The 12,786-nt window shown below is 40.8% G+C and overlaps 1 protein-coding gene across 4 annotated transcripts in view; it reads right to left on the bottom strand.

Moving 5' to 3' along the window:
- LOC140209508 (small integral membrane protein 29-like) overlaps positions 1-12,786 on the bottom strand; it is a 64,705-nt gene that overhangs the window by 17,096 nt on the left and 34,823 nt on the right. For 2 of the 4 annotated variants that reach the window (XM_072277757.1, XM_072277754.1), the window contains exons 2-3: positions 6,439-6,759; positions 4,345-4,370 (exon numbers count right to left, since the gene is read on the bottom strand). In XM_072277757.1, the coding sequence (XP_072133858.1) occupies positions 4,345-4,370; positions 6,439-6,549 (137 nt within the window). In that variant the 5' untranslated portion in view covers positions 6,550-6,759. Of the gene's footprint in view, positions 1-4,344; positions 4,371-6,438; positions 6,760-11,969; positions 12,112-12,786 lie in introns of those variants that run through there. The other 2 variants (XM_072277756.1, XM_072277755.1) reach the window with 2 other exon arrangements.

The raw sequence follows: 12,786 nt of genomic DNA, 5'->3' as shown, positions 1-12,786 counted from the left end.
TAATATTTACATTTCCGTGGCAGCGTTGTGCTATTTCCATTGGTCAAAAACTAGAGTACCAACAACAACAGCGAAAGCAAGTTTTCAACAATGTCTTCAAGGAATACAAAGAAAACCTCCGCTGGAAAAAGCAGACCGGACCTCTTCGTTTAGACAGACAATGAAGTTGAGCTGTTTCTGCGAGTTACAAACGGCTACAAAGTCAGCAAAGCAGTGGAGATGTTTAATTCCAAACAAACTATTAACGTAGACAATAAAGTAAACGACACATGCATGAAGCCGTCCTCTACCCAAGATCAATGAGAGAGTGGAATCTTCTGCCACCAGACCTGCGCAGTATTTCTGACATTAATATTTTTAAAGATAGACTCAAATCAAATCAATTTAGGGGATCTAGTCATAAAAGCTCACTTTAGAATTTAACTCTCACGCCGTTCACACCAGCTGTGCGTTATAACAGCTGTCCGGCAGTGCTTGAGCAGTACCAAGCAGAAGCAGAAAAAGCATTGTTCTTGTGGTGTTGTCATGACAGCGTTTTCAGATATCTCAATTTACCCTGTCCATACTGCAACGCCAAACAATCGTTTTCAAATTTACGCACTGTGGAGAGTGTTTTAGAAAAGCTCAGTTTTCGGGGGATGAAAACGCCATTTCAGTGTGGATGGAGGGTCAAAACAAAGGGAAAAAGCTTTGTTTTCAAAATTATCCAGCGTAGTGTGGACGTAGCCTCAGTGTGTCAGGATTTATGTTGAATGGCCATTTACTCTGTGTTGTGACAATGGGAATGGGAAACACAACAGAGATAGCAGGAGAGACACTACCCTTTTGAATGAGGAGCAAACATTTCAAAAAAGCCTGTTAATGCAGTCAGTGGCAAGAGAGTGGAGGACATCACCAAACTCATTTAGGCAAAGACGAATTAGCCTCCAGAATTCATCCTTCTGAAAAGCAGGCAAAAACTTTGCCAAACCACCTTACATCAATGCACACTGTCTCTTACACACCAGTCTACACGTCTTGTCCTCAACCCATTCTTCAGCACTGGTTTGTAATCCATATGTTACGACGTTACTTGATATTCAGCAAACATTAATGTCACAGATATAAAAGGAACATTATTATCATATCTTCATGCAACTACCAAAACCTACCATTCCTAAAGTGTATGCTAGAATAGCATGGGTGAGGTTTGCTCACAATTTTTCTGCCTATTGTCTCGAAAATTGTCATGAAAATTTAGTTGCATCTGAGGTAATAGTGTGTTGCCCTATGCTTCTTCTCTTCCTTCACTTTCTCCTCCTCCTCCAAGGCCAGGATCAGGAGGTCATCTATAAAACAGCACGGCTTGGGGACATGATTCTGGTGTGGGAGTGGAATAGGGCTTTTGGAATGGGGGAGCAGGGGATTAGAGGTTACATTTGTTGGATACTGAGAGACATAGATGTGGAACTTAGCAAGAGAGTCATCTAAAACTAAAACTAAAATCAGGAAGAATTTTTTTTTTGAGTCAGATGCTGTTAAATTTGTACAATTTTATGTCACAGAGGGCTATGGAGGCCAAGTCATTGGGCAGATTTAAGGCAGAGATTGGAAGTTTCTTCACTGGTAAGGGGTGGGGTGGGGGTTAAAGGTTTACGGAGAAAAGGCAAGAGAATGGGGTTATGTAAAGAAAACAAATGGTCGGTCCTTTGAACTGTGATATCTTATGGTCTTATGGGTGGGGAGTGGAAACTGGAGTTGGAGAATGCAGGGTCTGGATGGGGTGACAAATTAGGAGGGGTGGGGCTGATGATGAATGGATACTTGGGATGGGCAGTGACATAAGTATTGTACTTACTTTGCTCACCTCCTGTGTTTACACTGTGCGAATAGGCCCAGGAATGCCCAAGAACAGGCATCCACTGTATAACACGATCCAAGATGTCTTATCATGCTCCAGAAGGACTGAGAATGACATTAACAATGTATCCCCAATGTGGAAATAGTGTTAGTGTCACAAGGCTACTTATGACAGGAAGAGAACATTCCTCAATGTGAAACTGAGGAACTGTCATAATTATGTCAGATTCATGAAAAAAATACATTTCCCATCACATGCACTGAAAGTAAGTCACTTGGATGCATTTTCAGTTGACATAGAGTACGGAAACAGGCCCAAGCTGTCCACGATGTAAGATTTTCTAAAGAGCCTTAAATGATGTAAGGGCTGTAGCTTTCAAAGCTGGGTGCTTGGATTTGCTCTCTGAAGGCTAGGTTATTCTTGGCTGTCACCCTCAGGATTTCAGAGCCTGTGAGTTCCAGCCATCGATTGCCTCACGCTGCAAGGTCAGCTGTCTGTCTGGGGAAGTCCAGGAGATGGGACAGAGGGGAAGAAGGGGAAGCACTTTAATGAGTTAGCTCATTTTCACATACCTTCTCACCACCTCAATTCCATGTTAGCTTTAGGGGAATGCACAACATGCTATGACACTTGTCTTTTATAAATGATACAGTTGCGTCCGGTGTTAACTATTTCCTACTATCAACGGGAAACAATACACACTCCCTGGTCACTGCAACACCAGCTATCACTCCAGCAAGGCATCTACAATACATTCTGTTACTTGGTTTAGTTGAGCAGCTGGCTCTGGGATTTATTATACGTATTGCTTGTAATGTGTGTATTTGGAAGTAAAATTGAGCCATGCATAAAATCAGAATATCCATGGTCTTGTAGTGGTTAGAATGCGCTGATAAACAAGCTTCACAAAATAAGCTCTTCTCTGGCTTCATATACTCGTCATATACGCTGGGAAACCACTAGATCTTTTTTAAGCTTCAGAAAATTTTAGAGCTGCTGTCCTTACACAACCACTAGTATATCTGGAAGCTAAAAGTCTGTCTTAAAAATTTTTACCACCACGACCTCACCTCTTTATTTCTGATAAGGTGATAATCCTGAATAAATATAATTTCACAGGGATTATTTTTTCTATAATTAAGGCTAAGACATTGATCGCCATCCAAATTAGACTTGAGATCGCTCACTACTCAATGAGAACATCTCATTCTCAATGAGATACTTTTTACAACAGGCTGTATTCTGCAGACCAACAGCACTGCTGTCCACAGACTCCCCCTTTGCGCACACGTTCCTGGGCTGGATGCAGAGGGTGCATCTCATGGAGCTCTGCAGTCAGAAGTCCCATGGCGTCCTCTACAGGCCCCACTCTAAAAAAAAAATCTCCTGACAGTTGGCAAAGTGGGAGCCAGAAGTTTGTCAGGCTACAGGTGCTTTAAAATGTCTGTCACATTCAGAGACATGGCAAACCAATAAAATTTAAATATAATTTCTGCAGCCACTTTATTAGCTACTCCTGAATGATAAAGCAAATATCTGATCAGCCAATCATGTATGTGGCAGCAACTCAATGCATAAAACCATGCAGATATGGTCAAGAGGTTCAATTGTTGTTCAGATGACACATCAGAATAAGAAGAAATATGATCTAAGTGACTTTGATCTTAGAATGGTTGTTGGTGCCAGATGGGGTGGTTTGAGTAACTCAAACTGCTGATCTCCAGGCATTTTCACATACAACAGAGAATGTTGTGAAGAACAAAAAGCATCCAAAGAGTGGCAATTCTGTGGGAGAAAATGCCTTGTTACTGAGAGAGATCAAAGAAGAATCGCCGGAGTAGTTCTAACTAACAGGAAGGCAACTGTAACTCAAATAACCAAGCATTACAACAATGGTGCTTAATAAAGTGGCAACTGAGTGTATAACTGAATGTAAATTGAAAAAGCCTGGAACTTTAACTGAGACACATCAGTTAGGCAAATGGGTTTAAGAAGCAAACTAGACTCACTTCCTCACCATCTGCCATACAAATCCCCATTGAAATCAAAGTGGAAATGGATCCCACTTCAGGTCTGGCATGGTGCATTAGGATGTGGAAGGCAATTTGCCAACATATTTTTAGGAAGTCTCAGTGAAACTGAGCACCATCGCTTGATTCCATGGGGAATCCGGTGCTGAAGTTCAGTTTTACAACTCAGTAAACTCCACTCCATTATGTACAAGACTACCATATGAGGCAGTGCGTTTATTTGTTGCCATGCAGAAACTGACAGAACGTTGGATGAACAGACAGACTGAGATAAACTGGTGGATAAACTACAATGATGAGGTTTTCTCATCCTATCTTTTACCTGCTGGATCTCTTCAAGCTATTAAGACAACAGCCAAATTAAACACGTTTACCAGACATGCTATTGGTATAAATCAATAAGCTAATCTATTTTTAAATACAAAACCTAAATGAAGCATCTGGGTTTAGTCACCATAGACAAATATCGATTACCTGCGTCTCTTCTGAATGTACATCACCTGGGTTAAAAGAAAGGAAAAGGTTCAGTAAAAATGGTTCTTTAAGTATTTGCAGCAAAACACCAGGTATTATTGTAAAGATAATCACTGATGTAAAAATATGTCTAACAAATATGTTACAATAAAGCGTAGATTTAGAATAAATACAGCTACTCCTCTTTTGCTATCTGACATTCATTAACCCCGAGTTGAAAACCAGAGCAGAACAAATGCAAGGAAATGGGAGAATAAAATACTTAGACTAGCAGGATTTTCAGTGATGAGAATGAAGTCCGTCAGTCAGTCAAGAAAGACTTCTTTAAAGATTTGTTTGACGTAAGTAGCAGTAGTTTTCATGTAGCAAAGTGGCTGATTGTCCCCTTAATGCAGCATATTTGAGAATTAGTAGAAGACAGACAGAATTCTCCTTCAATGATCTTCACAATAATTACAAAAAAATCCTCGATTATCTCAGAATTTGAATGGAAATAACAGAGTAATCAGTCCGTAGCGCTGATTACTCAAGTCTCAAATACAATTAGAATTTGCCTGCTGTGTTACTTTCTTCTTCAACCGACATCTACTCTCTAAAAATAACTGTAGAAACACATTTCATTTTAAGTATATCTAGGTAGATAGGTAGCTTCAGACCACAATAGTGACAGCAAAAATATTCAAATGAATAGTCACCATCATATTTTGATGGATTAACAGAGTACTATTTAAATCACATACAGGAACTGTCTGAATAGTCAAAATGGTTATTAACCATTTGTTAAGGGAATAAGAATGAATGGCCTGATGTTTCTGGTCTAAGTAGTACCAAATGATTAAATGCTGAGAACTGTATAAAATAATGACATAATTTACCTCACAATCAGAAATATCTCAGAAGCATGTGGTGCCTGGCAAATTTGTTCGGTTAATGGTATGTAGGACTTCATAATGAAAATGCAACACTGGACTGATTCCTTTTGAAATATAAAAAAAAATTGGGATTTTGCTGTGGTTCCCAAGGTAATTAACAATGGTCATTATCCATATAAAAACTGGTCAGGTCATGCCCTTTTCCTCAAGTATTAAATTATAAAGCAACACTTCGTTAGCTAAACCATCAATGTTATCCTTTTAACATTGATTGAAACTAATGGATCCTCTGAGTAGTTTAACTCCGATGCGGGATTTGAGAGGAGATCCACCGGCAGACACTCAGTGGCCACATTATTAGGTACACCTGCTCATTAATGCAAATATCTAATCAGCCAATCATATGGCAGCAACTATGTGCATAATAGCATGCAGACATGGTCAGGAGATTCAGTTGCTGTTCAGGTCAAACGTCAGAATGGGAAGAAATGCGATCCAAGTGACCTTGACTGTTGAATGACTGCTGGTGCCAGATGGGGTGGTTTGAGAAACTGAAGATCCCCTGAGATTCTCAGCACAACAGTCAGTAGAATTTACAAAGAATTGTGTGAAAAACAAAAAAAAGAAATCTGGTGAGTGGCCACTGAGCACAAATTCTGCCAAATACATGGAATACAGAGAGCTACTGTTGGACTCTATCTGGGAACAGAGCCGGACTTCTGAATTCTCCAGCAAGTTCGGGACAAACCATGTGAGACACACGAGAATGCAAATGCTGGAATGTAAAACATTAAAGTGCTGGAGGAACTCAATGGGTCAAAGAGCATCTGTGGGGGGGGGGGGGGTCAAAACCATTGTCCTGGCTTGACATTTACCAGCAAAGTCCTTGTCTTTGCATCCAAAAAATTGGTTATAATACTTTTGTTTGAATAACCTTGTTAATCTGCTGAGTTTATGAGAAAGATGTTATAGCTGTGAAACCAGCAAATTCTATCAGTAAACAAAATGAGGCTTTTGAGCAAGAGCCCAAAAACTGATTTAATCATTTAATGTGCTTTAATAGCATTATTTTCTTCAGATATTACAAAATATTGTTAAATTTGTTATTTTATCTGGGCCCTATTTTTAAAAAATTAGACATAATTACAGATTGTAGCTGTCACCCTGCTGTTTTACAAAGTCAAAACTGAATTGATTGTATGAATATGAAAAACTACTTTACCATAGCAACAGCAAATCCAATTAATGTCAGAACAATGAAAGGTATAAGAATAAATCCCGCAACTGCATTACTTTCATCAGTAGGCGGCACGGTCGTTGAAGAATTACTCATTGCCAAATAAAATTTTCTTTAGAATATTCTGCATCTGCACCAGAACCAATCACCCTCATTCACAGTGTTTTGGAGAAGAGAACTCAGTCTTGCCAAGATCGAGGACTATTTGGTTGCATTTAGATGAAATCAGGATGCACAGCTATTTTGCTATATAGTCTTCAATTTTCCAATTCATGGCCACACTTGATATTATAGTGATCAGTATATCTGAAATACAAGATAGCAAAATGATAAAATTAGCAAGACAGTTGTTAAATGGCAGTTCAGTAGATTCAGACTTTACCAGAAAAGGTATAAATAATGCCATAAACGATGCAAATCATCCAAGAGCATTTCAAAGGAATGTTTTCAAACGAAGTTTGAATGGGTGACATAATGAAATACCAGAGCTGTTGATCGAAAGTTTAGTTGAGATAGCATAGATCACAGGGCCAATGACATCAAGTAAACGTCACCCTGGCAAGCAGCCCTTCATCTTGACTTCACCGAGGTTCTGAAGCTTTGGCCAACGAGGAGGCTAGCAAAGCCTGATTAACACCTACAGAAAAGCCAGCAAGACCTCCAAAATCCAACAGCTGAAAGGTTGCAAAATGAAAGCAAATTAAGCAAAGCCAGAGGGCAACCGAAAAGCTCTGCAGCTATACAGGACACTTCCTTGTCCCACTGACTTTCAGTCGCGTGCTGTGCAATTCTTGCTGCTAATAGTAGATAATACAATAATACAGATTTAAGCATTAAAATTAGCTTTATTTGTCACACGTACATATAAACATACAGTGAAACTCGTCATTTGCGGCAATGACCAACAGATTCTGAGGACATGTTGGGAACAGCCCACAAGTGTTGCCTGCTTCCAGCACCCACATACCATGCCCAAAACTTTCTACCCCTTAGTAAAACGTGCACCTTTGGAATGCGGGAGGAAACTGGGGCACCCAGAGGAAATCCACACAGTCATTGTGAGAACATACAGCTAACAACCCGATTGAACCCGGGTCACGGGCACAGTAATATTATTACACTAAGCGCTACGCTATCATACTGCCCTAATAACCAAATAAACAGCTTTTGCAGTTAAAGTTGTAGCACAAAAAAAAGTCAAAATAAATTAATCACTTTTGGTGATCTTGAATTTGGGATTAATATTGGGTAAGTCTACCCTTCTCTTCAAACAGCAGCATATTGTCCTTTCTATCTGAAACCAGCATGTCTCATATTCAAAGTTCAAAGTAAATTTATTACCATAATCTGTAACACATCTCCATATACTACCCTGAGATTCATTTCAACATTCAGATATCTCTTCCAAATGTTGCACTTCAGTACCATGCTAGATTGTCAGCCCAGACAAAGGCTCTAGTTCCTGGAATACGTCTTGCACTACAATCTTCTGGTACACAACAGGTGTTACCATCAAAATAACCAAAGTAATTCCCTCTGTACTTTACCTTGTGCCAAATCCTGCTCAAATCGTCTCAACTTTGTTGAGGTTTGCTCTACAAAAACTTAATATCCTTTTCCTTATGTTGACTTTCATTCCAGACTTTGTATTTAGGATAAAACCTTTTTCAGTGCTAGGGTGCTTCAAATCAGCTCTTGAATACAGCATTTTTTCTACCACTTCAGCAGTGTAAACTCTTTGCTGAAAAGTCTCTTCCAACCAAAGGCTTCTGAAGCCTGTGTCTGCATGGGCTTCCTCCGGGTGCTCCAGTTTCCTCTCACAGTCCAAAGATATACCAGTTGGTTGGTTAATTGGTCATTGTAAATTGTCCCAAGGTTAGGCTAGGATTAATTCGGGGGATTACTGCGTGGCATGGCTCGAAGAGCTGGTCGGGCCTATTCCACACTATCTCAATAAATAAATACCTGCTTGACATTCTTTTAGTCCACTGTTTCTTTGTTACGTTACAGTGAAACACTTCGACACAGTTCTCAAAGAGAGTGTGCAAGAAGAACCAGGTTGTTGTAGTTGGAGTAATTGAGTCAGTATATCTTCAGGATAATAAATCAGCCATGATGAAATGGCAGAGCAGGCACGAAGGGTCAAGTGGGCTAATTCTGCTTCTGTGTCTTATATAACACTTCATAGTTAACAATGGACACATCACCATCTCTGAAGATCTTACTGAAACAAGCTGTCACAACCACGGATTTAGCAGCGCAGCAGATACGGCAATTGTGCTCGTGAAAGTACATGTGTCAGCTAATTATTATTTCATTGTGATGGTATTTAACTCCATCCTTTTCATTGCACTGCTTGTTGAGACTTGAGCAAAGCACAGCAACGTTTCACGGCCTGATTGCATTCAGCCTTGCCGGAGAAATTGGACTGTCGAGTCAACTGGCTCTGAAGACTAGCAGTATTCATTTTATATATGGACAATTCTGATTTGATGGAGAGAGACGTGAAAGCACAGAGGAACATCTGGAGAAATTTCTGAAACACCCGTTCGCTGCTGTTGTTACTGCGCGATCGAGAATCTTCTGGAGGGAAGGCCTCAAAATCCCCGGCTTTGCCTGCTGTTGGCGACCGAGATTGAGGTCGAATCGCTCAGATAGAGATGGTGCTTGGTACTCGGTGTCGGAGAGCTGATCGGCGGCTCAAAGTTTTCAGACGACTCAGAGTCGGACTGTGGTCGGGCATGGCAGGGAGAGTTTTTCTTCCTTTCCCTGTCTGCGTGAGATGTGGGACATTTGAGAGACTTTGAACTTTTTACTGTGCTTATGGATTGTTCTTCATAAAGTTATGGTATTGTTGCACTGTTGTAACCATGTGTTATAATTATGTGGTTTTGTTAGTTTTTTCAGTCTTGGTCTGTCCTGTGTTTTGTGATATCACACCGGAGGAAATATTGTATCATTTCTTAATGCATGCATTACTAAATGACAATAAAAGAGGACTGCGTGTCTTCATAATCTAAATAAATATTTAGTAATTCCTTTCAGCCATAGTGTTGGCTTCATTTTCCATGTGAGAGTTTTAGTTAATGGCCTTGTTTGGCCTAGAATTTGTTTTTTTTCCCTTTAACTCTGTTCGTATTAAAGTCTGTGAACTATCACCCTGCTTCAGTGTCTTTCACTCTGCACTTGGGCCAGATCCAAATGTGGTGACACAAGCTGCACAACTTCCTGAAACCTCAGCAAGTTTTGAAATAAAGAGATTTCCTGAGAAAGACTTCCTTTCAATCTCACAATGAACACACAAGTAGACCAAAAAATGAGATAGGAGATCTTTCATCATGACAGCACTCTGTCATTCACTCCCGTTTTCCACAGAACGAAATGGCAGGCTATGGTTAAATAGGTGGCTTGCTGGGTGGTGTGGCTTGTTGGACCTTTTCTGTGCTGTATCACTAAATAAAATATAATTGCCATGTTTTGTAACCTCAAAACATTAAACTAATTCCAGGGAAGGCACAGGAGTCTGAAATATGTGTCTAACTTTGAGTTTGTGATAGTTTATGGTGAGAAACACTTTGGACTCTTCTTCCATCTCCTGCAAGTAGGCTCGGCTGAGTCTACTTTGCTGAAGTGTTTTCCTCCAGAAAGGTTTGCAAATATATCCTCTATTCTGGGCAGAGGGTATTGATCTACTTTCAGTACTGGGTTGATGGTGACCTTAAAATCACCACAGATCCTGACAGATCCAATCTTCTCGGCTACTGGGACCTCTGGCTTTAACCATGGGCTCCACTCAACCTTGGAAAGAATTCCTTCAGCCTCCACATTGCTGGCTACTTTATCAAGGACGGTATAAAGAACTGAACAGGCTTTGTAAAAACTTGGGTGTGGCATTTTTATTTAACACCATTTTACCCTTGTATTTCCAATGCCATCCCTAAACACTGCTGTGGCATCATCCAGTATCTTTCTAAAATGAAATAAAAATTACGCCAGCAAACACTTACTATCAGGCCAGTTATTGATATATCACTAAACAACTGTAAAGGAGGCAGAGCAGCTCATTAATGAGTTTACATTGGCAGAGATCTTGATGGCCAGTGGGTGGGCTAAACCACAGTCACTGAGTTATACAGCACAGAAACAGGCCTGCTGTCCCAATTTTCATGTCAGCCAAACTATCTTCCTCAGTTAGTCCTATTTGCCTGCATTTGGCCAAAATACCTCTTGCTGACAGGATCTTGGAATCAAGCAAAAAAAAGCAAACTGCCAAGGTAGATTTTCTTTTCCTTCTAAACTTTTCCAATCCATGTCCATACCTAAATACCTTTCAAATAGTGGATTATATCTGTCTTTGTCACTTCCTCTGGAGGCTCCTTCCATATCCCCACCACTCTCTGAAAAAATTTGCCCCTCAGGTCCCTTCTAAATCTTTCTCTTCTCACCCTATGCCTATGCTGTCTAGTTTTAAATTCCTCTAGCCTGGGGAGAAAAAAGTGCAGCAATCCATCGAAACTATCTCCCTCATGATTTTATAGCCTTTCTTTGCTCTAGGGGAAAATAGTCCAGTCTCTCCAAATAACTGTGGCCCTCTAATCCCAAAAACACGTTCTGAATCTTTTCTTTATTCTCTCTGTGTTAGTCACATCCTTCTTGGAACACGGTGGCCTGAAGTGCATGCAATATTCAGGGTGCAATCTTGCCAGCTTCTTATATAGCTGTAACATAATGTCCCAACTCTTGAACTCAACATATTCTTTACTGACCTCCCCTTCCCACTCAGAATACTTTTCAAACTTGGCCAGGCGGTGATACCCATTTAAGGGGAAAGTAAACATGAAAGGATAGTTTCACTGAATACATCAACCCCAGTGATCAGCTCAGATAAACTTCACATAGTGTAGAGTCAGGCAAATGGCAAATCACTAGACACATTTCATCTGCATCCATGGCAGATGGGATGGTTTGCACAAAAGTTAATCCCTGGATGATAATGTCACAAAGGGACTCTGATGAAAACTTCAAAATTTCAACCTCAAGTAGGCAGCCTTTGGCTGTATGTAAACTGTGATCAGCGTCACGAAGGAGAGCTCTTTCGGCAAGTAGAACAGCCAGAACTTAATCATTAGATGTTCCAGGTTGGGGGAACAAGAGTTGTGACAAGACCGCTGCATCCCAGTACTACAAAGAGTTTACCATAAAACACAGACCTCCACCTTTTCCCTTCTCGGAATCAGCAGTCTGGTCCATCCTATGTATTAAGAAGCCCTCAGGTCATGAAATATATACCCCCACCTTTTGCCCTCTCTGAATCATCCGAGTACCACAAAGAGTTTACCATGAAACACAGACCTCCACCTTTTGCCCTCTCTGAGTCAGCAGTCTGGTCCATCCTGTGTATTGAGAAGCCTTGGTGTCCTTGAATCACAGCAACATTTTTGTAAATCTTTGTACTCTTTCCATATTAATGACAAATTTTGTATTACAGGGTAACTAAGGTTATAGGTACACCATACCTCAGGTGGGGCCTCAACAATGTCTTGTACAGCTGCAACACAACATCTCGGCTGCTGTACTCTATGGAAACACAAGAAATCACAGATGCTGGAAACTGGATCAACAAACTGCTGGTGGAACTCCGTGGGTTGATCAGCACCACTGGGGGATAAAGAATTATTGTTGTTTTAGCTCAACACTCCGCATCAGGTCCCGATGTAGGACCTCAGCCTGAAATATGAATAGTATCCCCACCCACCCTGCCAACCACCGACGCAGCTTGACCTGCTGACTTCCACCAACAGACTGTTTGTTGCTCCTGTACTCAGAGCCCTGATTGACGCATTTTCACATCCCTTTCTACCTGTGACACCACTTTCAGGGAACAATATGTGCGTAGTCTCATTCTACAGAACTCCCCGGGGCACTACCATTCACTGTGTACGTTCTACTGTGGTTTGACTTCCCAAAATGCAACACTTCACACTTATCTGAATGCCATTCCTTGGCCAATTGAACAGCTGTAAAGATCCCCCTGTAATTGTTGATAATCTTCTTCATTTTCTACAGTGCCAACTATTTTAACATCATCTACGGACTATGGACATTAAAACCCTTGGTGCCTTGGTAGGGGTGCCAGGAAGCCTGCATGCTATGCCAAGGAGTATGGGAAAAACCAGCACCACCACTGCAGAAAACTTCTGGCAGAGCTTGGAAGTCACGTTTTCCAAATGGAATGGTGGACAGCTTCTGCAGCTAGCCATGAACTCAACGAGGGATGGTTCTATTGGTAGGAGGTTATAGGTCCAGAGGCACTGCCTCAGATTAGGACTTCCC

Source organism: Mobula birostris, chromosome 14 (genome assembly GCF_030028105.1).
Source record: "Mobula birostris isolate sMobBir1 chromosome 14, sMobBir1.hap1, whole genome shotgun sequence".
NCBI lineage: Eukaryota > Metazoa > Chordata > Chondrichthyes > Myliobatiformes > Myliobatidae > Mobula > Mobula birostris.
Note: the sequence above shows the minus strand (reverse complement) of the source record. Positions and strands in the feature narration are given on the sequence as shown.